Raw genomic sequence first — 26,970 nt, forward strand, 5'->3', positions numbered from 1 at the left:
GTAGAACCACTCCGTCCCCACTCCCACAGCGGCAGGGTTTGTAGCATGGCCTCTCCAGTCCCCAGCACACGTCCCGACCACTTGAATTTAGGAGGAATTGCCATTGTTTCTGAGGCCAAACACCAGAGTGGGACCTGACACACACTGTGCCAGCAGGTCTGCAAATGCTTACTAGACAGATTAAAATATTAGAGATCACAACTCTGGTGCTCTCTTCCTGGCTCCATTGTGCAGCAGTGTGTCTGGTGAAGACTGCCGACGGGAGTGAATTCTCCTGTGCGCATAAAAAAATCACCTCCGTGAGAGGCGGTAGCTATGTCGGTGGGAGAAGCTCTCAGGTGCGGGTCAGGCGGGAGAGCCCAGGGCTGGGGCAGCAGGAGGGTGTGGGGGGGGAACCCAGGGCTGGGGTGGGGGCAGCCATAGCTCCTCCCCACGCCACAGCCATAGTGTGTATGATAACACCCATTGTTTCATGTTGTTTGTGTATATATAGAGAGATATCTATTTTCTTAGGCCTTGGCTACACTAGCGCTTTACAGCGCTGCAACTTTCTCGCTCAGGGGTGTGAAAAAAAACCCCCCGAGTGCTGCAAGACACAGCGCTGTAAAGCGCCAGTGTAAACAGTGCGCAGAACTGCAAGCTAAACCCCATCAGGATGTGGAGTACGTGCAGCGCTGGGAGAGCTCTCTCCCAGTGCTGACGCTGCGACCACACTTACACTGCGGCCATGGCAGTGCTTTGAAGTTTCAAGTGTAGCCATACCCTTACTGCATTTTCCACTGCATGCATCCGATGAAGTCGGTTTTAGCCCACGAAAGCTTATGCTCAAATAAATTTGTTAGTCTCTAAGGGCTTGTCTACATCAGAAAGTTGCAGCGCTGGTGAGGGAGTTACAGCGCTGCAACTTTGAAGGTGTACACATCTGCAGGGCATCACCAGCGCTGCAACTCCCTGTTTGCAGCGCTGGCCGTACTCCCGTTTTGTCTCGGGTGTAGAGGATCCAGCGCTGGTGATCCAGCGCTGGTAATCCAGTGTAAACACTTACCAGCGCTTTTCTTGACCTCCGTGGAAGGAGGAAGCCTCTGGTAATCAAGCTGGTCTCCTTTCCCGGTTTGCTCTCTCGTTCCCGGAACCCCGAGCAAGCAGGTAAGGAGAACCGCTTGCTCGGCGGTTCGGGGAACGAGAGAGCAAACCGGGAAAGGAGACCAGCTTTGCCGCGGTTTGCTCTCGCGTTCCCGGAGCCACCCTGCAAACCGCAGGGAAGGAGACCTGCTTGCTCGGGGTTCCGGGAACGAGAGAGCAAACCGGGAAAGGAGACCAGCTTTGCCGCGGTTTGCTCTCTCGTTCCCGGAGCCACCCTGCAAACCGCAGGGAAGGAGAACCGCTTGCTCGGCGGTTCGGGGAACGAGAGAGCAAACCGGGAAAGGAGACCAGCTTCGCCGCGGTTTGCTCTCCCGTTCCCCGAGCAAGCAGGTCTCCTTCCCTGCGGTTTGCAGGGGGTTCGGGAACGCGAGAGCAAACCGCGGCAAAGCGGGTCTCCTTTCCCGGTTTGCTCTCTAGTTCCCGGAGCCCCGAGCAAGCAGGTCTCCTTTCCTGCGGTTTGCTGGGTGGCTCCGGGAACGCGAGAGCAAACCGGGAAAGGAGACCAGCTTCGCCGCGGTTTGCTCTCCCGTTCCCCGAGCAAGCAGGTCTCCTTCCCTGCGGTTTGCAGGGGGTTCGGGAACGCGAGAGCAAACCGCGGCAAAGCGGGTCTCCTTTCCCGGTTTGCTCTCTCGTTCACGGAACCCCGAGCAAGCAGGTCTCCTTCCCTGCGGTTTGCTGGGTGGCTCCGGGAACGCGAGAGCAAACCGGGAAAGGAGACCCGCTTCGCCGCGGTTTGCTCTCCCGTTCCCCGAGCAAGCAGGTCTCCTTCCCTGCGGTTTGCAGGGGGTTCGGGAACGCGAGAGCAAACCGCGGCGAAGCGGGTCTCCTTTCCCGGTTTGCTCTCTCGTTCCCCGAACCCCGAGCAAGCTGGTCTCCTTCCCTGCGGTTTGCAGGGGGGTTCGGGGAACGCGAGAGCAAACCGCGGCGAAGCTGGTCTCCTTTCCCGGTTTGCTCTCCCGTTCCCCGAACCCCCCTTTGAAGCCGCCCAACAGCGCTGCAGTGTGGCCACATCTAACACCACTTGCAGCGCTGGTTGCTGTAAGTGTGGCCACTCTGCAGCGCTGGCCCTATACAGCTGTACTAATACAGCTGTAACTACCAGCGCTGCAAAATTTTAGATGTAGACATGGCCTAAGGTGCCACAAATACTCCTGTTCTTATAACCAGGCTAACAACCCTTTATTATGCCTGCCCCAATAACAAAGAGGCTGGGGTTCCCACAGCAGCCAACGTGACCATTTGGGCAGGGAGTCGCTAGGCAGGGTGGGTGTGCCCGTGCAAACCACAGCTCACCCCCAGATGTCAGGGGAGAGCCCACTCTGGCTGCTCACACCAGCGCAATCACATCGCACTGCAATCAGCCCTCAGCTCTGCGCGGGCAGATTAAAGAGAGGGGGCGGGAAGCGATCCGGCCGGGGAGGATTTGGGCTTGGGCACTGTGGGCGAGGGGGTGCTCAGGGGCTGGCAGGCAGCGGGGCCTGCGGGGGATTATTCGACGTGGGGCTGAGAAGGTATCGAGCCCAGGGGGCGGGAGATGGCCGGGTGTGGGGAGGGGGTGTCGGGTTGTGCTGAGGGGCGGTTGGGACTCAGTGCAGGACCTGAGGCGGGGCAGCGGCGCTATCGCACCTCGTGGGAGCGCTGGAAGGTTGGGGGGGGACCCGAGACGGGGAGAGACTCCGGGGGCGCGGTTGGGGGGGGGCGGAGCTCGAGGCGGGACCGGTTGGGGGGCGGGGCCGGGGCGGCTCCCCCCAGACCCGGTCGGCCCGCGCGGACTCTGTTGCCCCGCAGGGGGCGTGTGTGGGCGGGTCTCGAGTGCCGCCGCGCGCGCTCCCGCGAGCAAATAGCCGGTCTCGGGGCGCGGCTGCGGAAGGTCGCGGGGCGGACGAGGTAGCTGCGAGCCCCGCGATGGCTCCGGGCAGCGGGCTCCTTCTCTGCGGCCCTCTGACGCTACTGCTGCTGGCAATGGCCCCGGACAGCGCCTCCCCTGCTGCTGCGCCCGAGGGAGGTAAGAGACCTCTGCCCGCCCGGCCTGCCCAGCCAGCCCTCGGGTGTCTCCCCCACGCCACAGCCTGACCCTCACAGCCCGCGGGTGTCTGCCCCCCCAGTGCCCCGCACCTCCCCCCACGCCACAGCCTGCCCCTCACAGCCCGCGGGTGTCTGCCCCCCAATGCCCCGCACCTCCCCCTACGCCACAGCCTGCCCCTCACAGCCCGCGGGTGTCTGCCCCCCCAGTGCCCCGCACCTCCCCCCACGCCACAGCCTGCCCCTCACAGCCCGCGGGTGTCTGCCCCCCAATGCCCCGCCCCTCCCCCCACGCCACAGCCTGCCCCTCACAGCCCGCGGGTGTCTGCCCCCCAATGCCCCGCACCTCCCCCTACGCCACAGCCTGCCCCTCACAGCCCGCGGGTGTCTGCCCCCCCAGTGCCCCGCACCTCCCCCCACGCCACAGCCTGCCCCTCACAGCCCGCGGGTGTCTGCCCCCCAATGCCCCGCACCCCCCCCCCCCACGATCACAGCCTGCCCCTCACAGCCCGCGGGTGTCTGCCCCCCAATGCCCCGCACCTCCCCCCACGCCACAGCCTGCCCCTCACAGCCCGCTGGTGTCTGCCCCCCCAATGCCCCGCACCTCCCCCCACGCCACAGCCTGCCCCTCACAGCCCGCGGGTGTCTGCCCCCCCAATGCCCCGCACCTCCCCCACGCACAGGCAGCCCGTGCCAGCACCTCCCCCACGCCACAGCCTGCCCCTCACAGCCCGCGGGTGTCTGCCCCCCCCAATGCCCCGCACCTCCCCCCACGCCACAGCCTGCCCCTCACAGCCCGCGGGTGTCTGCCCCCCAGTGCCCCGCACCTCCTCCCACGCCACAGCCTGCCCCTCACAGCCCACGGGTGTCTGCCCCCCAATGCCCCGCACCTCCCCCCCCAAGCCACAGCCAGCCCCTCACAGCCCGCGGGTGTCTGCCCCCCAGTGCCCCGCACCTCCTCCCACGCCACAGCCTGCCCCTCACAGCCCACGGGTGTCTGCCCCCCCATGCCCCGCACCTCCCCCCCCAAGCCACAGCCTGCCCCTCACAGCCCACGGCTGTCTGCCCCCCCCCCCAATGCCCCGCACCTCCCCCCCAAGCCACAGCCTGCCCCTCACAGCCCACGGCTGTCTGCCCCCCCCCAATGCCCCGCACCTCCCCTAGCTCCCCACGCAGCCCACGGGTGTCTGCCCCGCCCCTCCCTCCCCACGCCACAGCCTGCCCTACACATCCCTCAGTGTCCCGGCTCCGTCTCTTCTGTCCCTGGTACCCTGCCCCCACCCCCGCCTCACACTTCCTCCCCGATGCCTAGCCCTCCCTCCTGCCCTGCGACTGCTGTTGTTGACAACTCGCGTTAGCCTCTAGCTGAGAGAAGGCAATTGGTAGATTCCCCTGGAGCCGGTGGAGTTGCGAGTCTAGGTTTTACTGCTACTTGCTTACTTGTTTGAACACAGCAACTTGACTAGTGTCTGGTCTTCGTTAAGTTTTTCCCTACTGCCAGCAAACACAGAGGAAGAACGCCCCCCTTTCTCACCGTGAAAACAAGACCTTGCAATAGTTGGTCTTGGTATTTAGTCTTCCAAACACAATGGGCCATGTTGCAGCCTTGCTTTATCAAAGATTGGAGTGTGCTAATCAGGGAAGTCATTAAAACGTGGTTAGGCAGCATGTAATCTTAAAACTAGAACTGTGTCAGCTGAGGTCTGTCTTGGAAGTAGATCTCCATTGTGGTAGTGGCTTTAACGGCTATCTCAACTTCTGGAAGATGTGCATTAAATTTGAATGTTGCTGTGGTGAATCACAAATAACTGAAGAAAGTTAGTAGCTATACATAAACTATGTTTTCTGATAGTACTTGCCTTGTTTGTTGCCCCTCTTGTAAGACTCACTGAATTGATTTAGCAGTCTTTCTGGTGAAATAGGTTTCATTTTGTGATATTTACTTGTGACTATAAAATTAACATTAAAGACTTAGCTTTTTTATATATTTAAAGACTTAGTAATGCTACAACAAAACTTCTGTTCTTTCTGCTTATTGCGGTAGAAGGCTTTTGAATCTGTCAGCTTACAATTTTAAGCTTCATTAATTGTCTTGGCTCTTGTCTTTTTTCCTGTTTTGTAGAACACCAATTTAAAAATCACACCTTTTGTGTGAAAACTTGTTTATCTGCTAGTGTTATAAGTAACACCTAACAAGACTGAAGAGAGAGATTAGAGAAGATAGTGCTCTGAAACTGACCCAACATACTATTTCTCTTATGTTTTAAGTCTTTCAGCACTGGAAACAGGATCATAGAACCACAAAAAATACCATGGCAACTGAAGGGGGTGCCTGAAACTATTTCTAACTCCTGACTTAAAATTGGCTAGATTTTAAGTTGGTGGTGTGGTATCCCTCTAATTAAAAATATACTACTTACCCACATCCTTCTTTGAAAAGGAGAAAGCTACATAGTTCTTTGAAATGCAATCAATTCATGGTATAGGCAGTTTGTGTTTGTCTACTGTACTGATAGTCTAAGTTACAGAACATATTGAAGTTCTCCTGTAGTTTTGTTACGAATTTTCCTGGAGGGATGTCAGTTGCTGAATTATGTGACTTGGTGGGTAAGCGAACAAATAAAGCAAGGACAGTGTATTGCTATGTCTTTTATTAGTTTTGATAACTTTAGTTTTTAACTTTTCACTGTATTGATAAGATTGTATCTCTGAAACTATGAAGTAATAGCTTACTGCTTAGTAATAGCTGACTGCTATAAAGGGGGCTCCTGCTTCAGGCTTTGAGAGGTGGCGTGTTCATGTGTGGAAGGTCCAGAGAAGTCTGAACAGGCGACCTGATTTCTCCGCCAGAGTGTGGTACTACAAATGCATAGAATGCATCTCTTAAACATGATGGATGGTGAGAAATATTTGAGGTTCATGCATTGTTTTTCATTGATGTAACTGCCTTCATCCCAAGGCAGTGTTTCCACCCTCTTCCTCCTAGTTAACAGATTTCAAAATCTTAGGGTGGAGGTTTTGGGTCTTGTGATCAGATTTTCACAAACTGTAAAAGGTTTCCAAAAAGCTATGTATTCCTTGGACATACTTTACAATTACAGACCAACAAGGCAGCTTCCTCACACCAGACAAGAGGAGAAGCTTGTGAGAAGATGAGTTTTGAAGTGTGCCCTGATGTCATGTGACTTTTGACTAAAGTGAGGAATGAATTTAAAGATTTACAGCCCATCACAGAAAACACCCTGACACTGCCCAATAGTTCCCTCTTTTCTTGAGAGGACTCCAACTTGAGTGCTTTGACTGCAGCTGCCATAACATGACACAAGGAGAAAGGTATCTCACATAGGAAGGTTGCAAGCCATTTAAGATTCTTGGTCAAAACTGTTAGGATATAGATATTCAGACCTGTCTGCAAAGGCCTGTCCTTTAAGAATTTAGGTGTATTCTTTATCACTTAGCTAGTTACAGAGGTATAAAAGAGAGAATCAAAATCACTGTCTGTGTAATGGCCTTCTCTTACTGTGACAGGCTAAGGCCTTCAGCTAAGATGTAGTTGGGCAGCCATAAGCTGGGAAGTGTATGGTCACATCCTCACATTCCAAACTAGTCACATTGAAATAAGGTGCTATTGGGCTATTAGGAGTATCAGGAATACAATCCTGTCCTATCACCTCCAGAGGAAGGGTAGAGCCTAGAAGATGTAAAAGGAAACTTAGTTTGATAGCATCCTGTCTGGCAAGAATTCACTTATCAATAGACACAGCTGGAAAACCCTTATGTCTGTATAGATGTAGTTGTGAAATCTTCACTTCTTCTGTATTGTTTTGTATGTTTATTTGCATGGTCTCTGTCTGGTTCTGTAATTGTTTCTGTCTGCTGTATAATTAATTTTGTTGGGTGTAAACCAGTGAAGGTGGTGGAATATAATTGGTTAAATAACAATGTTACAATATGTTAGGATTGGTTAGTTAAATTTCAGTAAAATAATTGGTTAAGGAATAGCTAAGCAAAACTCAGGTTTTACTATATAGTATGCAGTCAATAAGGGGGTGGGGGGAAATGGGAACAGGGACTGGGGATGGGGGAATTAAAATCATGTCTTGCTAAAGGGGAAAATGGGAACGGGAACAGGGACACAGAAAAGGCTCTGTGGTATCAGAGCTGGGAAAGGGGACACTAAGGAAGGAAACTGGAATCATGCTTGCTGGAAATTCACCCCAATAAACATCAAATTGTTTGCACCTTTGGACTTCAGGTATTGTTGCTCTCTGTTCATGTGAGAAGGACCAGGAAAGTGAGAGGGTGAAGGAATAAGCCCCCTAACAAAAACCACCCCCTTCAATTCACTCAAGGCAATGTGCAGCCAGTGCAGGTCATGAAGCACTGATGTCATGTGTTCAGCATGAGAAACTTCTTCAATAAGCAAGCTGCCACCTTTGCTGCAAGTTTCTGTTTGTGAGTAGATTTAAAGTGCATCCCCCCCCACGCATTTCAGAAGTTTAATCCTCAGGTTATAAAGGCATAGGCCATGGCAGAAAGATTGAATCGAAAAGAAAAAGTTACAACTTCTTGGCTAGTGCCTGGCTATAACCACCTCCACCCCTCATTGCACCTGTTCAGGTGACTGCTGCTGTATGATCATCAAAGAGTAAGTGGGAATCTAGCAATACTATCAAATGCCTAGATTCTAAGGCCAGAAGGGATCACTGTGATCTACTGATCTGACCTCCTGCATAGCATAGGTCATAGGACTTCCCTGAAGAAAATCTTGTTTGAACTAAAGCATGTCTTTAGATTAAAAATATATGTGTGTGTATGTATGTGTATATATGTAAGCAGAGTCAGGATGAGCGCTACCCTGACATCTGGTGATGAATTGTAGGGAGTGTGGAAAGAATTTCAAAGTGTGGGGAAAGATTTGCATTGGCATCCACTCCCACTTAGCATAAGCTCACAGCAGACTGGGATGGTTATTTTAACAGCTCTGGGATCCCCAATTTCTTTGTTATTGGGGCAGGAGGAAAAAAAAGTTTCACACCCTGATTGTGTGAATGGGGAGCTGTGGGACTGCTTTCTGACAGAGATGACCCAACCTCAGTTGGGTGGTACTTGCTAAACATGGGACATGGGTTCCAAAACCCCATGAAGGGGGAGAGGTTGGGGACTGGTGTGTGTACCTGATGGTATAGGCCCCTTTTGAGGGCCTGGAACACCAATTGCACATCTTCATCTCTCCACTGTTAAAGAGTAGAGCTAATTTTGATTCCATTAGGAATCCATCTAGAGACTGCTGAGCTGAATTCATGTTGAGCCAATGGTGCACCAACACCAGGGCTCCCCTACTAAAAGCTGAAATCACTGAAGGGGCTGAGCTGAGATCACTGAGTACTGTGTTAACCTGTGGGGGAGCCTGAAGACCTACTGTTAAGCGGCTGGCAGAGTGGAGCAGTTTGCAGTGTGTTGGAGCAGCCCATGGAACAGTGAGCAGAGTGAAGTGGTTTGCAGGGACAACTGGAGGAGTGGCACAGCTGGTGTGGTGGAGCGGGTCTTGGTGAAGGCTGCAGCAGAACTTCATGGAGAGGTGGAGCAGTTGGCCCTGGCCCATGTAAGGTGCCCTTTAACACCCTGTGTGGACACCCCCCCTTCTGCTCAGGCTGGCGAGGGGTAAAACTCTGCAGATAAACCCTTGAATTCTGGGGTGGTACTGACCAGAGACTTTTGGGTTGTTGGACTTCGGGGTAATTGGACTTAAGACCCTAAAGGGGAAAGGACAAATGTACTTGGAGGTGGGTTTTGTTTATGGTTTGTGTTGTTATCCTGTTTGTGGTGTTTCTCCAATGGGATGCCGCATTGTTCCCTTCCTTTATTAAAAGGATTTTGCTACACTCAGACTCCGTGCTTGCAAGAGGGGAAGTATTGCCTCCTAGAGGCACCCAGGAGGGTGTGGTATGTAAGTGTCCCAGGTCACTGGGTGGGGGCTCGAGCCGGTTATGCATAGTGTTATTAAAACGGAACGCCTGGATACTGAACCCGGCCCTTAAATTGTTCCAATGGTTATTTACCCTCTGTCATAAACAGATGGTTAAGGGTTAATGTCTCTTACCTGTAAAGGGTTAAGAAGCTCAGTAAACCTGGCTGACACCTGACCAGAGGACCAATAGGGGGACAAGATACTTTCAAATCTTGGCGGAAGGAAGTCTTTGTGCTTTTTGAGGTGGTGGTGGTGGTGATGTTCGCTCTCGGGATTGAGAGGGACGGGACATCAATCCAGGCTCTCCAGATCTTTCTGAATCAGTCTTTCATGTTTCAAACTTGTAAGTAATTAGCCAGGCGAGGCGTGTTAGTCTTATGTTTGTTTTTCTCAACTTGTAAATGTTTCTTTTTGCTAGAAGGATTTTACCTCTGTTTGCTGTAACTTTGAACCTAAGGCTGGGGGGGGCCTCTGGTCTATAGGAATCTGATTACCCTGTAAAGCATTTTCCATCCTGATTTTACAGAGATAATTTTTACCTTTTCTTTCTTTAATTAAAAGCTTTCTTTTTAAGAACCGGATTGATTTCTCCTTGTTTTAAGATCCAAGGGGTTTGGATCTTTGTTCACCAGGGAATTGGTAAAGTCCCTCAAGGCAACCCAGGGAGGGGACGAAGTTTTGGGGGAAACAGAGTGCCCCAGACACTGGAATTCTGGGTGGTGGCAGTGTTACTAGATCTAAGCTAGTAATTAAGTTTAGAAGTGTCCATGCAGGTCCCCACATTTGTACCCATAAGTTCAGAATGGGGAAAGAAACCTTGACATGGTGAGCAGCAGTTTGGGATTTTTTAGGAACCAAAAGCCAGTAGGATTTTTTTTCTCTCCTTTCTAGCTGCTTGGAAAGCAGTCTGAGGGCAGAGGTGTTAAGTTTTTAACAAGGGTCTTTGTTAAGAGGAGGCTTCAAGCTGTGAGCAAGCAGCCAGAAAAGGGAATTTACAAGCTGAATTGTTTTTTCTTTCTACCCCTTGGGTATAGCTAGTTAGGAAGTCTCTGTTAACCAGGCAGCCCTGCTGAGTGCATCCCAAGTTTCAGTGAGCTGCAGGGGTGTGTGGTCAACACAGGAAAGCAGGAAAATTAGTACCAAGGAAGCAGTTAAACAGGAACTGGCTAGGCTGGACGCAGAAGAGAAAGCCAAAGAGGCTGACCACAGGAGAGCTATGGAGATGAAACAAAAAGAGATGGAGATGAAAGGGAAAGAGAGAGAAAGCATGAACTGGACTTAGCAAAGGCTAGGCCGGATGTACCAGCCAACCCTAACAGCCCTTCTCCAGGTACTGTTTCCCATCCCAGAAAATTCCCCACCTACAAGGCAGGTGATGAGGCCTTCTTAAAAAATGTTGAAAGGGCCTGCCTTGGGTACAACATCTCTGCAGACCAGTACATGATAGAACTGAGGCCACAGCTCAGTGGACCCTTAGCAGAGGTGGCGGCTGAAATGCCTAAGGAATACATGAATGATTATGATCTTTTTTCAAACCAAGGCCAGAATCAGAATGGGGCTAACACCTGAGCATACCCGCCGGCGGTTCAGAGCCCTAAGGTGGAAACCAGATGTGTCACTTACCCGACACGCCTACCACATTGGAAAGAATTGGGATGCCTGGATATCAGGAGCAAATGCTAAATCTCTGGAAGAGCTGTCCTTCCTAATGCAAATGGAGCAGTTCTTAGAGGGTGTTCCAGAGGAAATAGAAAGGTACATCCTAGGTGGGAAACCCAAAACTGTAACCGAGGTGGGGGAGATTGGAGCCAGATGGGTGGAAGTGGCAGAAAAGAAAAAAGCTACTAGCAAGGGGAGCGAATATCAGTGGGGGCAAACCGAAAATAAACCCTGTCACCGGGGACAACCCAAGATCCCACTTACAACCCAAGGAAAGCCCCAGATACCCTATTGTCCCACCTCACCAGTCTCCAGCAACCCACCTCGGCCCAGTGACCAGTCAGTGGGCGATGTTTTAAATGTAATGAACTGGGACGTATAAAGGCCAACTGCCCCAAGAACCCCAACTGAGTACAGTTCATTACACCACCATCACACCACAGATCCCCAGGCCCAGATGCCTCTCAAATACCCTCAGAGCGAAGGGAAACCTTGAGAGTGGGCGGAAAGGAGGTTATCGTGTGGAGAGACAGCAGGGCACAAGTGTCAGCTATCCACCAATCCTTAATAAACCCCAAATTCATCAACCCAGAGGCCCAAGTGAAAATTCACCCCTTCATGTCAAAATCGGTAAACATGCCTACAGTTGAATTGCCTGTCCAGTACAAGGGCTGGTCAGGAATGTGGACTTTTGCTGTCTATGACAATTACCCCATCCCCATGCCACCGGGGGAAGACTTGGCCAACCATGTGAAGCTGGCCAAGAGGGTGGGAATGGTCACCCGCAGCCAGGCCAAGCAAGCTTCCACACTCATCCCTGTTCCTGAGCCGTCCACCAGGGCCCCATCTGTGTTACCAGAGACCCAGGCAGAGGTGGTGGAACCGGATACCCTGCCAATGACTGCAACACCCATAGTGCATCCAGTCCTAGAACCGGAACTGGAAAAGCAACCGGCACCAGAACCGTTGCCAGCACTGATGCCAGCGCTTGCAAACCCGTCTCCAACCCCAGCGCCAGAGGGCACCAGCGGGCCTGGACTGGCAGAAGCAGCAGACAACCCTACCCAAGAGGCTCAGCCAGAGCCTGAAATATCACATAGTGCACCAGCAGAAACCGGTTCACAATCAACGAAAACAACCCCATCACCTACATCGCTTCCAGGGGGACCAGCCCCAAGTCCACAGTCTAAGGAGGAACTGACATCTCCAGCATCAAGGGAACAGTTCCAGGCTGAGCAGGAAGCAGATGACCGCCTTCAGAAAGCTTGGGCGGTGGCACGGAGCACCCAACCGCCTCTCAGCCCTTCTAACTGATCCTGGTTTGTTGTAGAACAAGGACTTTTATACAAGGAGACTCTTTCTGGTGGACACCAGGAAGACTGGCGTCCTCAAAGACAGTTGGTGGTTCCAACTAAGTACCGGGTAAAGCTCTTGAGCTTAGTTCATGATCATCCCAGTGGTCATTCTGGGGTGAATAGAACCAAAGACCGTTTGGGGAGGTCTTTCCACTGGGAGGGAATGGGCAACGAAGTTTCTAATTATGTCCGGTCTTGTGAGATGTGCCAATGGGTGGGGAAGCCCCAAGACCAGGTCATAGCCCCTCTCCAGCCGCTCACCATAATTGAGGTCCCATTTCAGTGAGTAGCTGTGGATATTCTGGGTCCTTTCCCAAAAAAGACCCCCAGAGGAAAGCAGTACATACTGACATTTGTGGACTTTGCTACCTGATGGCCGGAAGCAGTAGCTCTAAGCAACACCAGGGCTAAAACTGTGTGCCAGGCCTTAGCAGACATTTTTGCCAGGGTAGGTTGGCCCTCTGACATCCTTACAGATTCGGGAACTATTTCCTGGCAGGGACCATGAAAGAACTGTGGGAAGCTCATGGGGTGAATCACTTGTTTGATGGTGGTAAGGGGTGGCAACCAAATGGCCTGGTGGAGAGGTTTAATGGAACTTTGGGGGCCATGGTACATAAATTCGTAAATGAACACTCCAATGATTGGGACCTAGTGTTGCAGCAGTTGCTTTTTGCCTACAGGGCTGTACCACATCCTAGTTTAGGGTTTTCACCATTTGAACTTGTGTATGGCCCCGAGGTTAAGGGGCCATTACAGTTGGTGAAGCAACAGTGGGAGGGGTTTACGCCTTCTCCAGGAACTAACATTCTAGACTTTGTAAGCAATCTACAAAGCACCCTCCGACACTCTTTAGCCTTTGCTGAAGAAAACCTAAAGGATGCTCAGGAAGAGCAAAAGGTCTGGTATGATAAACATACCAGAGAGTGTTCCTTCAAAGTAGGAGACCAAGTTATGGTCTTGAAGGCGCAACAGGCCCATAAGATGGAAGTGTCATAGGAAAGGCCATTTACGGTCCAAGAGCACCTGGGAGCTGTTAACTATCTCATAGCATTCCCAGCCTAAAGTATACCATACTAACTCTCTAAAGCCCTTTTATTCCAGAGAAGTAAAAGTTTGTCAGTTTACAGCCCAGGGAGGAGATGACGCTGAGTGGCCAGAAGGTGTCTACTGCGAAGGAAAAAGTGACGGTGGCGCGGAAGAGGTGAACCTCTCCACAACCCTGGAACATCTGCAGCGGCAACAGATCAAGGAGCTGAGCACTAGCTTCGCCCCAATGTTCTCAGCCACCCCAGGATGGACTGAATGGGCATACCATTCCATTGACACAGGTAATGCTTAGCCTATTAGAACCCCACCCTACTGGGTGTCTCCTCATGCCCAAGCTGCTATAGAACGGGAGATCCAAAGCATGCTGCAGATGAGTATAATCCGCCCCTCTAACAGTGCATGGGCATCTCCAGTGGTTCTAGTACCCAAACCAGATGAGGAAATAACGCTTTTGCATGGACTACCGTAAGCTAAATGCTGTAACTCGTCCCGACAACTATCCAGTGCCATGCACTGATGAGCTATTGGAGAAACTGGGATGTGCCCAGTTCATCTCTACGATAGACTTAACCAAGGGGTACTGGCAAGTACCGCTGGATGAACCCTCCAAAGGAAGGTCAGCCTTCATCACCAATGCAGGAGTGTATGAATTTAATATGCTTCCCTTCGGGCTGCAAAATGCACCCACCACCTTCCAAAGACTTGTAGATGGTCTCCTAGCAGGATTGGGAGAATCTGCAGTTGCCTACCTCGATGTGGCCATTTTTTCTGATTCATGGGCAGAATACCTGGAACACCTGGAACAAGTCTCTGAGCGCATCAGGCAGGCAGGACTAACTGTTAAGGCTAAAAAGTGTCAAATAGGCCAAAACAGAGTGACTTACCTTGGACACCAGGTGGGTCAAGGAACAATAAACCCCCTACAGGCCAAGGTGGATGCTAGCCAAAAGTGGCCTGTCCCAAAGTCAAAGAAACAGGTCCAATCCTTCTTAGGCTTGGCTGGGTATTACAGGCGATTTGTACCACATGACAGCCAAATCGCTGCCCCACTAACAGACCTGACCAAAAAGACCCAGCCAAATGCAGTTAAGTGGACTGATGAGTGTCAGAAGGCCTTTACCCAGCTTAAGGCGACACTCATGTCTGACCCTGTGCTAAGGGCCCCACATTTTGACAAATCATTCCTAGTAACCACAGATGCATCTGAGCGTGGTGTAGGAGCAGTTTTAATGCAGAAAGGACTGGATCAAGAATTTCATCCTGTCGTGTTTCTCAGCAAGAAACTGTCTGAGAGGGAAAGCCACTGGTCAATCAGTGAAAAAGAAAGCTACGCCATTGTGTATGCCCTGGAAAAGCTACGCCCATACGTTTGGGGACAGTGTTTCCAGCTACAAACCGACCATGTTGCGCTAAAGTGGCTTCATACTGCCAAGGGAAACAACAGAAAACTGCTTCGATGGAGTTTAGCTCTCCAAGATTTTGATTTTGAAATTCAACACATTTCAGGAGCTTCTAACAAAGTAGCTGATGCACTCTCCTGTGAAAGTTTCCCAAAATCAACTGGTTAAAAATTGTCCTTGAAATGTGGACAATCTTGTAGTTTTACATAATTAATAGTGTATGTAAAAGTGCATGTGTTTTATTAATCTGTTTTATTAATTTATTCTAAAGTTCTAGGAAGAAATAACCGCCAGTGTGGTTCCACACTGTCTGAGATTTGGGGGGTGTGTCATAAACAGATAAGGGTTAATGTGTCTTTTACCTGTAAAGGGTTAAGAAGCTTAGTAAACCTGGCTGACACCTGACCAGAGGACCAATAGGGGGACGAGATACTTTCAAATCTTGGTGGAGGGAAGTCTTTGTGCTTTTTGTGTTTGTTGTTGTTGTTCACTCTCGGGACTGAGAGGGACGGGACATCAATCCAGGCTCTCCAGATCTTTCTGAATCAGTCTTTCATGTTTCAAACTTGTAAGTAATTAGCCAGGCAAGGCATGTTAGTCTTATGTTTGTTTTTCTCAACTTGTAAATGTTTTTTTGCTGGAAGGATTTTACCTCTGTTTGCTGTAACTTTGAACCTAAGGTTGGGGAGCCCCTCTGGTCTATAGGAATCTGATTACCCTGTAAAGCATTTTCCATCCTGATTTTACAGAGATGATTTTTATCTTTTTCTTTCTTTAATTAAAAGCTTTTCTTTTTAAGAACTTGATTGATTTTTCCTTGTTTTAAGATCCAGGGAGATTGGATCTGGACTCACCAGGGATTGGGGCGGGGGGGAAAGGAGGGGTATGGTTAATTTCTCCTTGTTTTAAGATCCAAGGGGTTTGGGTCTGTGTTCACCAGGAAATTGGTGAAGTCCCTCAAGGCAACCCAGGGAGGGGACGAAGTTTTGGTGGAACAGAGAGTGCCCCAGACACTGGAATTCTGGGTGGTGGCAGTGTTACTAGATCTAAGCTAGTAATTAAGCTTAGAAGTGTCCATGCAGGTCCTCACATTTGTACCCATAAGTTCAGAGTGGAGAAAGAAACCTTGACAACCCTCACTGTTTAAAAAAAAAACAAAAAAACAAAAACAACTTATGCCTTATGTCTGGTCTGACTGTCTGTTTTCAACTTTTAGCCTTTGGATCTTGTTATACCTTTGTCTGCTAGACTGAAGAGCCTATTAGATATTTGTTCCCCATGTAGGTACTTATAGACTGTGATCAAGTTGCCCGTTAACCTTCTCATTGTTCAACTAAATAGACTCAAGGAGCTCAGTCTGTCACTAGAAGTCAGGTTTGCCACTCCTTTAATTTCTTGTACCTCTTCTCTGAACCTTTTCCAATATATCAACATCCTTCTTTAATTCTTAACACCAGAACCGGACAAAGTATTCCAGCAGCAGTTGCACCAATGCCAAATACAGAGGTAAAATAATCTCTTTACTTCACACAAGATTCCTGTTTGTTACATCCAAGGATCTCATTAGCTGTTTTGGCCACAGTGTTGCACTGGGTGCTCATGTTTAGTTGATTATTTACTAGGACCTCTAAAGTCCTTTTCATAGTCACTGTTTCCCAGAGTTTCTTCTGAAGGCAAAGAGAGCAGGTTGGCAGCAAGCTTCCTAATAGCAAACTACCTTGCTTTATGTCACACCGGCTTTTCTTCATTCTTCAGCAAAGTGACATAACAAAGAATCTGGCCCTGCACCCTGCATTTTAACAGCTGCACAAGCTGGAGGAACAGAAGCAGAAGATGGGAGGGGGCAGTATGAGGCGGTAGCACCAGTTGTAAACATTGTAGGCCTTTCTCAAGGGTTCAGTGAATGCTGGGCCAAGGATTGAGGTGGCTCTTCCTGATTAGCCTGTGAAGACTCACTTTCACTGGCCCCGTCCTTAGCACTCACTAAAGGCCTGCCTAGATTAGGGGTGAAAGTAGATGCTTTTCAAAACAAAATGAAAACTGAACTGGATAATAGAACTGCAAGTATTAAATTGTCTTTTCAAAACAAAATGAAAACTGAACTGGATAATAGAACTGCAAGTATTAAATTGTCATTAGTGAGTGTCTTAGCACTCACTAAAGGCCTGCCTAGATTAGGGGTGAAAGTAGATGCTTTTCAAAACAAAATGAAAACTGAACTGGATAATAGAACTGCAAGTATTAAATTGTCTACACTAAGAAAGAGTCTGTCCACACTAGGACATGCATTATTATTTAGTCAAGATGAACCCTAGGCTCCTCTCTAGGGTTCACAATGACAATCTAACATGTTAAAAACTACACCTTGCCATCACTACACTAGAATTTTAAGATGCTTAAGCTGGTGTGTTTTGAGAATGTACCTCTTTTATCCTACCTGCGTGGATTGACTTAAATAAAGTCTATTTTAAATCAAGTGGAAAGTCTAGATTTAAATAATCAATTTCAGTCAGCTTTTCCATTTGTACTTCAGTTAATTCTAAAGAAAGATGCATTCTCATTGGTTGGTATATTTATTAAAATATGTTGACTTACAACTAAATAGAGCCTTTATGCTATTTTTGGTACATCTTTTTGCTACCTAAGAGGGTACACTATAAATATATACATTTATTTAATGAGTTTAATATTTTCAGCTTTGTAACTGTATGTGTTAGTAGTTTAGAAAATGATGAATATGTATGACTCTACCCTTTATTCATAATATGAGAACTGGGCCAATGAAAGCTCAGGGAGAGAGAAGCTATAAAATAGGAGTATAAGACTATCTAGGTGGGCTCAGTGGATGATATTGATGAGAGATGAATTTCAGTCCCTTACCCCCAGTAGCACAGCACCTGGAAACCCCACAGGATCAAACCCTTAATACAGAACATGACCTGTTGTGCTGTATTTATAAAGCTTGCCCTCCAAAGTGAGATTTTTTTCTCCTGATTCTTTACATAGAGAAGCAATTGTTAACTCAGTATTTGGTAGTGGCTCATGTATTCAGCATATTTATTTTTATTTAAATATTTTAATTTATTATAATATTAGGCCTTAGTGCATTTTTCATTAAATTCAGATTTAATTTTAACAGGTTCATTTTTAACAAGAAAAACTTATTAATTTTATTTAAAATTAATCTTATTTAAAGGGGGAAAAATCCAATCATTTGATTTCCTCCCCAAAAAACCATCAGTTTTTATCCACCTTGTATCCTAGTGAGAGAGAGAGAGGTCATCGGTGTTAAGAGGCACTTCAAATCATGTTAGCTACCTCAGTTTTTTTTTACAGCGCTGTAAAGCGTCAGTGTAATCAGGGCAGCAGCGCTGGGAGCACGGCTCCCAGCGCTGCACGCTACACCCGTAAGGGATGTGGTTTACATGCAGCGCTGGGAGAGCTCTCTCCCAGCGCTGCCACTCTGACTACACTCACACTTCAAAGCGCTGCCGGGGCAGCGCTTTGAAATTCCAAGTGTAGCCATACCCCTAGTCTAGACAGACCATAAGCAGAAAGGTCTTATCTTGTATTAGGGCGCTCCCAGTAGATTTGTGTGATACTGCTAACAAATGTAGCAGAATCTTTGTTTATTCAATGAGCTGTATCATACAAAGTATCTGACAAGCTGGTAGAAAGCAGCAGAAGAGCAAATGTAGCTTAATTCAGACTTTAAACTTGACCAATTTTATATTTGCTGCACATCAGCTTGTTGCTTGAATTAACTGTTCTAAAGCTGCATTATTGTTGAATCAAAATTGAACAATTCAAGGACTGGAAAGTCAGAAGACCTTAGAAATTGGGACTTCCTAAACAGCAGGAACATAATGGTGGCTTGAATTAACTGATCTTGGACTGAATCACAAATTTACTGTACTTTTTAAACTATATAATTAGTGTTAGCATAAAAGTCCCCTGAGATTTCTCTTCTGTTCCCAACATTTGTAACTGTTTTTAGGGGTGTAGAGTGGCTGTTCCTCGACTCCTTCAACTTGGATAGTAATGACAGTGAATATTAGTAGTTTATAAAGTCTCTGCTTCAGATTTAGTTTAGGAATGCAGAGTCTGACTTCTAAAATAGAGATGTTTACACACCACTCTACATCTTACCTAAGTTTAAAGAATGCTGACTGTCTTCAAGGGCTGTACCCTGAGGATATAAACCTAAAAGAAACCACAACTCTGCTCCCTAATCACATGACTGATCTCTGCTGTAAATGAAAACACAACTGATCAGCTGCATTGTAGCTAATGGAAAACCATTACTAAAAATGTTCTTGTGAACAACTACCCTTCTCTTTTCTGGTCTACAAAAGATATTTTAAAGGATTTTAATGTGTAGTGCATCTTCCACAGACCATTGATGAAATGCTCAATAATTTCACTAAAATCTTATCAAGAAAAGTAGTGTGCCCCCAAAATGGGGTACTGTTGATATTTTAAAATTGGGAGAGGGCACCCTTCTCAACTACTCCTCAAACATTCAGTAATTAAAAACGCTCTTCAAAATCTGTTTGAAAAGGAAATAATCTTTCTGAAGTTTACTAGATGGAGGAGGCAGATAAGTTGGAAGATAGCATTCTAGTGAAGTGGGTTCTTAAAGAGGTCTTGTCTCCTGTACTTGTAACGCTCTGTTCTGGTTGAAGGGAGGAAACATGGCACTAAAGCACACTAAGGTAACCAAGAGACTATTGAATGTTAATGGAGACTTTTGGGGAGACCTGTCATTTAGAGGATTTATTTTATTTACTGAGCTCTGTCACACAGCAGCAACTATACTGATCAGAAAAGATGGTGGCCCATGGATTCAGAGGTAACCAAGATACAGGGCCAGATCCCCCATTGGTGTAAATTGGTGTATTTCAACTGAAGCGCTGACTGATATCAGCTGAGGATCCAGTCCACCATGTCATAAGTGGGATGCTGGCACTGAAGATCAACAGTACCCTTGCTGAGCAATCTGTTAATCAGCTGTCTCGCTTTTGGAAAGGGACAAATTCTGTTTGCAATCATGGTCTCAGGGGCTGGAGATAGCACATGAGCTCCAGTTTTTCTGCAGTCTACAGAGGGTCTCTCCTGATGCCCATGCAGTTTGGACAAAGGTCAAGTGGAATATAGCCTGTTGTATAAATGAATATTATCTGAGGACCAGTTTAATAAGGGTTGTTCCGCTGACATCAGTGTAGCTATGCTGACTTACCATCTGAGGATCCTGTTAAGTTTCACATAGCATCTTTGGGGGGAAAGTGTGTTTTCTTTTAGAACTGTAGCTATTTCTGTTATGTTTCCCACTTCCCATTTATTTTTTTTTTGGTCTCCTACTTTCTTCTGCATTTCCTTCCCTGCAGAAGCCTCCCATTCCATTTGTGGGCTCACTCTCTTTTACCTATCCTATTTAATACCACGATTAAAATTAAATAGCTAACAATGTGTAAGGTAGGGTTAGGCTTGAGAGTTGACCCTTCGGAATGCCTTCCTGGATGTCAGACATCACTTATGGCATGCACAAGGCCTCCACCATTTCTGTCTATCCTGGGCTGCTGTTTTGTCCTCATCTATACAGGTTAAGTCCCGTAAGTTTTCCCTCTTAGTAGCATTCGAAGGATTGTCGTCCTCTCTGCATGTTCCTCCAGCTGTCAATAGCTTGCTTGTCATGGCAGACTCTCTGGTTGGTATTCCAGTGAGATTAATAGCAGGAGGAGGAGTTCACAGTTCAGAGACAGTTATTTCAAGCTCCCTGCCATCTCAGACTTGGTTACATTTGAAAACTTTTCTTTCTTACTGTCAGAGTTAGAAACTTGCTCTTCATTGTAAATGAAAGCTAAAACTCTGCCTTTCTGCACAATCTGAATCAACTATCTGGGGTGCATAACGTGTCCAGTGGGCTGAATCTCACCTACACAACCATAGGTTTGACTCCCCTGCTTTAGATCATTATTGCAGAAACCTCTTGGAAAACAGATTTTTGTTTAAAATGCTACTTGTCACAGAATAGTTGTCTGAATTTTACAGTGTCAAGCGAATGGCTTAAACCTGTCTGCTCTAAATAATGATCATTGTGAATTTGTATTGATATCAGTGTTTTATAATCTCTTAGTAGTATCTCACTACTTGTATATTAAGTATCTTCACTCAACTATAAGTGTTATTCCAAGATCAGATGCCTACGATATGTCGATACTGCAATAAAAAACCCACAGCACGAAGTCTCAGAACCCGAGTCAGCTGCTTGGGTTGTGGGGCTTAAAATAGCAATGTAGGCATTCAGGCTTGGGCAGGAATCTGGGCTTTGAGGCCCACTCCTTTACAGGGTCTTTCAGCCTGGTTTTCAGCCTGAGCCTGTATGTCTACATTGCAATTTTATAGCCCCTACAGCCAGAGCCTTGGGAGCCTGAGTCAGCTGTGGATGTACTTTAGGTCTTTTACTGCAGTGTAGATATACTGTCTAGAGCAGTGGGTTCTCAACCTATTTGCCATAGTGGGCCACATTCAATACTGCCTGTATGGCCCTGAGGATATCACATGGGCTGCAGCTGTGTGCTGATTGGGCTGCAGGTTGAGAACCACTGCCCTAGAGGTAGCAATTGACTCACATGTATGAAGTTAAGTGTGACCTCGCTTCCTGATGCTGTTGCCTAGCTAGTTCCCCAGCTGCCACCTCATCTTTGCAAGGCTGGCCATACTGCTGTACTCCGTTCCCTCTTTGAGGTTTGTCTGTCAGTGCATACAGATTAGTTAAAACTCCTCTAACCTCCAACTGAGAGAAGTCTTATTCTCAGAAGAAGGCAGTAAGGAGTCTTTCACCTTATAGGTCGGAGGAGTGCTGACTTTCTGTTAGTGATTCCAATGTGTTTTCTGAACATTTTGAATGAAAGGTTCCTTCACAAGCATGGCTTCATGCTGGCTTCTCAATTCTCTGTGCCCCCAAAGTATAGTCTTTACAGACATATGAGGAGCTCACATTCTAAAAACATACACGTAATCAGTGTGAGCTCCATCCGGTTCGCAGCAGTTCACAGGAACCAGTTGTTAAATTTAGAAGCCTTTTAGAACCAGTTGTTTTCAGGACAACCGGTTCTAAAAAGCTTTTAAATTTAACAAAGGCTGGGGCAGCTGTCCACCCAGCCCCAGCTCGCCTCCCCCTCTCCCCTGAATGCTTCGCCCTCCTTCTCCTCTCCTCCCCTGCTTCCCACGAATCAAATGTTCGCGGGTAAGCCTGAAACAAGGAGCAGGCAGGTAAGCTGGGCTGTGGGGGACGGCGCACGCAGCCCAGCCCGGCTCCACCTGGCCCCAGCTGAGCGCCCCAGACTGGTCCCCGGCTAAGCACTCCTGGCTCAGGCTGGTCCCAGCTGAGCGGCTCGACCTGGCCCAGCTTGGAGCCCCGCGTCGCTGGTCCCAGCCCCAGACAGTGTGTAAGGAGGCAGGGAGCAGGGAGGGGGTGTTCAGTGAGTCGGGGGGTGGATAGGGGTCAGGGGACAGTCAGAGGGCAGGGAACAGGGGGATTGAAGGGGGCAAGGGTCCTGGGGGCAGTCATGAACGAGCAGGGGTTGGATGAGGTGGTGGGGGCAGTCAAAAACAGAGAGAAGGAATGGTTGGATGGAGCAGGGGTCCCGGGGGGCCATCAAGAATGAGAGGAGGGGGTTGGATGGGGTGGCAAGTGGCAGTCGGGACAGGGAAGGGAGAGGATGGGTCAGGGTCCCGAGGGGGTGTCAAGGAACATGAGGGGTTGGATTGGGGCATGACCCCCTGGGGGGGGGGCATGACCCCCTCGTGAGATGGAGGAGGGAAACTGTTAATATTTTGGCAGCTCATCACTGCATGTAATGTATATCAACCTTCACTAGAGTAGTTCTTGCGGCTCATAATATGGAGGATTGGCATCCTCTAGGACAGCAGTCACCAACTGGTCAATAGCGATTCACTGGTCGACCTAGAGGATCTCCCAGTCAATTGTGATCTCTGGTGGTGCAGTGGGGCTGCCTCTAAGGCAGGGCTCCTGCCTGCCCTGGCCCCAGGCTGCTCCCAGAAGTGGCCAGCATGGCTCCAGGGGCTCCTGCCTGAAAGCACTGCCCTGCAGCTTCCATTGGCTGGGAACAGGGAGCTGTGGCCAATGGGAGCTGCAAGGACAGTGCTTGCAGAGGGGGTAGCGCACGGAGCATGGGGCCCCATCTTCCCCTCCCCCAGGGCCACTGGGCCCCTTTTTGGAGCGATGTGAGGCTGGGGTATAGCGGGACCTGCCTTAGCGCAGCCGAGCTGCACCACTGACGGGGAGCTGCTGGAGGTAGGGCCACACCCCAGCCCTGAGCCTGCTCCTGCCCCCAAACCCGAGCCCTGACCCCCCCTCCCACAGTCAGCATCTTGTACTCATTTCTGTGGTCCTGTTTTAAGGGTCCTGCTGTGGGTCCTAATCTCTTGGACAGATAATTTCAGTTTACAACTGAGACTGAGCTGGACTTCATCTGGGAACCAGAGGCGATGTGTGGAGGGTTGGGCATGTGAGGTCACGTGCCCCCTCCAGATTTGCTGCTTGGCTTGTACTGAGCATGCTCAGTAACACTGCTGAAGCTGGCTGCCCCAACTCTTTCTCTCTCCCCACCCCCAGTCATCACAGGCATGGGTCATCTCTACTTGCTGTCACACTAAGGAATGGACCTGGGCTCTCAGGGAGACTGAAAAAGTAGGGCATGAATTATTGTTTAAGTTAGGGCATAGAAGTCTGTGCCTCACTTCTAGAAGAGTGCAGAGAGGCTAAATGGAGGGGCAGGGGCAGAGGCCAGCCAGCCCATAGGTCCAAGGAATCCTAACATCTGACACACTTTCACCTTTTGAGTCCTATGTCTACATGACTTGTTTTATAAGAAAAAATTAACATGGTAAAGGAGAACACCTATTGCTCAGCCCACTAATGGTAACATTTGTAGGGGATGACATAATTCTGACTGAGCAAAGTGAAATATTTAACGTTAACTTTTTTCTTTATACATAAAGTTCTAAACAAGTATTCAGAACTTGATTTTTTAAAATTAATCTGATCTAGAGCAAGCATTTGTTGCAAGGCTACCAAAATTATATGTAAACAGAGCAAACATGGTTTTTAATGTCTGGGCTATTTTTCTTCCTCCTCTTTGATTTAAATGGGCATTTTAAAATGTAGGCTTATGTATACTTTATGTACCAAACTGTCTGTCTGTATTTTAATTTGTGATATTTAAAAACTAGACATTGTTGGATCCTCCTTGCTTTTGGCATATCACTGCATCCATTTTCATGTTTACAATGTGAGGGAAGGATTTATGTAGTGTTAACTTGTCCATAAGCTCCTCAAAGTTATATGGAAGAAAAATCAGTGTTTCAAAGATGCGCATGTATTCTGTAAATTAAAATCTGCAGATATCGCATGTTTAAGCTTCTAAACAAGACAAAAACATATAAACCTTTTTATAACTTCCTAAAACCACTGAGGTATTGTACCAATAAAGTATACAAGCCCCTTCAGTTCAGGGACAATATACCCTGAGTGTATAATAGCCAGGAAACAATTCATGCTCTCTCCATATTTCACCTTAGTTATGTTTGGTTTTGTCCTTTATAGATAACAGAACATGATTATTGTGAACAGGGCTTTAATATTAACAGAAGAGTGCAGTAAAGAGTGTTTGTCAGAAACCATGATCTGTTGCCGTTTGAAGGATTTTGCATGCTTGGATTTGAAGAAAACTAAAACTGCAACGAATGTTTCTGAGCCTCCTGCTTGGATTACTCACATACCAAGAGGAAGACCAGCTCAGTTGTTGCTTTTTTCATCAAGAGGGTCACTGAAAATGGGAGACTGAGCAAAATTGGTAGAGTTCTTTTTAAAACGTTTTATTTAATCGCAAATCTATAATTGGAACCTGAATAACCTGCTTCCCCAACAATTAAGTAATAAAACGTTACTGAAAACTTGGACTAAATCTGTAGTAGCTTGCATATTTTCATAGTTAACATAACAGCCTAGAATAAGCCTGCATAGAAAAGACTTTTCATAATAAGCTTGCAGTAATTGCTAGCTATTTCAAGACTGTGTGAGTCTCCCCAAACTATTTATATTGTGTTACTCAAATGGCAAGAGAAGTGCACAACATATGATGATATGTGAAAGGAACCTCTACAAGTAGATGATATACACAAATAGAGTGGGAATATACCGATGGTGCTGCTTCTCTTCTCCCGTTTCTGAGACAAAGCCTATGCACAGGAATAAGGCAAGAAGTTGCTGCACTTGACAGTATAGTAATTAGTCAAGCAAAAATGTCTGGCGAGGCTTTTTTTTTGTTTTTTTTTAGAAACTATATATGTACGGCCTGGCTGCGAGGACACAGCAAAGTTAAATGTTCATGCATTGTTTATTTTCAAAATGTTGTTTGTATGGGCCCAGCTAAATATTGATGTGCTCTTTTTCCTCTCCACAGCTTGTCTTCAATATACAAACAAAACTTGTGAAGAGTGCCTGAAAAATGTCTCAGTAAGTAGTAGAAAAACATATCTACTTATGTAAGTGAAATTGCTGTTTCAACCTGCCAAAGGTTCAGAGTTTTGTGAAGCATCTGAAAAAAAAATCTGTCTTGGCATTTTAAAGTGGGGAGCAGCCACTGTGCCAGCTGACCACAAAGGGAGCTGCAAGTGCTAAGCACCTGTGGTGGTTTGGTTTTAAATGTTGACTCCAAACCTTTGGAAAGGCCTTCCTCTCCAGGTTCTGATGATCTCTGCCACATGCCTTGTTTGGATGACCTGCTGCTCCCTCCAGTATTTTGGGGGACTGTTTGGAGTTCTGCTTTCCTTTTGCCACTGTGTGGGTGCTGGCTAAATTGCCTCACTTCTCCAGTGGACTGAGTGAATTGTTGTGATCTGATCTCTCAATCTGAGGATGTGCTGGAAATAGAGTATCTCCTCTAGCTCTCCTAGACCCAAATAGAATTCAGATGGGGGGTAGGGGAAGTTATCAAACACCTCAGTTTTGGAGGTTTGGCTCTAAAGGTAGGAAGAATCCAAAGTTTGGCTCTTTAATTCAAGTATAGAGGTAGTCTTACTGAAGCAAACCTTACAAGATTGTGAAAGGCCTAAAAGTGACTGTGGGCCTTGATGACCTCTGCCTGAAAATGACTTCTAATGACATTGTGGGTTTTTCTCTTAACTGCCTACTGTCAGGGCTCTGATTTTTAAATTGGCTTGCTGGGAAACTCAGAGTTAACGTGCCTCTGAATTTGTACCTGCTCGTCCGATGAAGGTGGATGTTGGTGCTGATAGGTGAAACTTAGTGGCCCGAAGAGAGAAAGCTAGGGAAAACCATACATTTATAGGTATGAAGTTGTCCCTTATGTCAGTCAGTTTCTGAGCTGCCAAGTTCAGAGTTATAACCTTCCCTAACTGGGGGAAAGTGAGAAATTGAGAGAGCCTCCAGGGTTCTATGAAATGAAACAGTAAACACAAAACAAGTTAATTCCTCATGTCTAGAAGGCACATTGCAAGCTTTCCATTTGGGACATTTCTGAGTAGAATACAGTTGAGTCCTTAGTCTAACTGGGCCTTCCGCTCTCTTGTATCTTCTCTTGAAACGCTAATGCTTGATTTTATTTATTTTTTCCCCAGCATCTAGTCTATTACAAAGTTCCAGCCAAGCCAAGCCTATGTATTCAAAATATGCTCAATTGATGCTGAGCTGGCTGTGCAGAATTGTAGGTCTTAATAAAAGGATAGCTTTGAATTCAAGCTGTTATGTCGTTCGCATACTTATACAATCTTCTCTCTTTTTTGATCCAATAAACTGACACAATCTTTTTTTTACAAACTTTGAATAGGAATAGAAATCTAGATCTGTTAATCCTTTCATAATAAGGAGTTCAGGATTACAATCCATCAGCCCTGTTTGTGTCTTCCATAATATAGATTTAGCCTAGAACTTTGTGGCATCAGTGGAGATATGGAAAGTAACCATGGCTTCTTTGCACTGTCTTGGCTTTGTTTTTGGTGTGGCTCTGGTTATTTAGTTAGATCAAGCCAGACTTTTATTGAGACTGCAACAGCAGTGTCCCTAGCCCGTGAAGTCCTTCAACATCTTCAATTGCTGTTGAAAGCTTGTCACACCTCTGAAGAGTCCTTGTTGTGTGCAACATGTAGCATGTTTTGCCCAGAACCATTTTAGTTGACTTAAGGTAATTGATGGAAACAGAGGAGAAAGTCCTCCACCAGAAGAGAACTCCTCTGATAAAGGGGTGACAGAAGAGTGATAGAAGAAACTCAATTCTATTTCTGGGCTCCAGTCACCTGGGCTCCAGGTGACAAAAGTTAATAC

The 26,970-nt window shown here is 47.4% G+C and overlaps 1 protein-coding gene across 1 annotated transcript in view; it reads left to right on the forward strand.

The window, feature by feature from the left end:
* Positions 1 to 2,949: 2,949 nt before the first annotated feature.
* The window catches only part of PTTG1IP (PTTG1 interacting protein), a 37,207-nt gene continuing 13,186 nt past the window's right edge, over positions 2,950 to 26,970 (forward strand). The window contains exons 1-2 of the mRNA XM_030575830.1: positions 2,950 to 3,148; positions 25,091 to 25,143. Coding sequence (XP_030431690.1) covers positions 3,049 to 3,148; positions 25,091 to 25,143 — 153 coding nt within the window. The 5' untranslated portion in view covers positions 2,950 to 3,048. The remainder of the gene's footprint in view (positions 3,149 to 25,090; positions 25,144 to 26,970) is intronic.

The sequence above is a fragment of the Gopherus evgoodei genome, chromosome 9 (assembly GCF_007399415.2).
Source record: "Gopherus evgoodei ecotype Sinaloan lineage chromosome 9, rGopEvg1_v1.p, whole genome shotgun sequence".
Taxonomy (NCBI): Eukaryota; Metazoa; Chordata; order Testudines; family Testudinidae; genus Gopherus; species Gopherus evgoodei.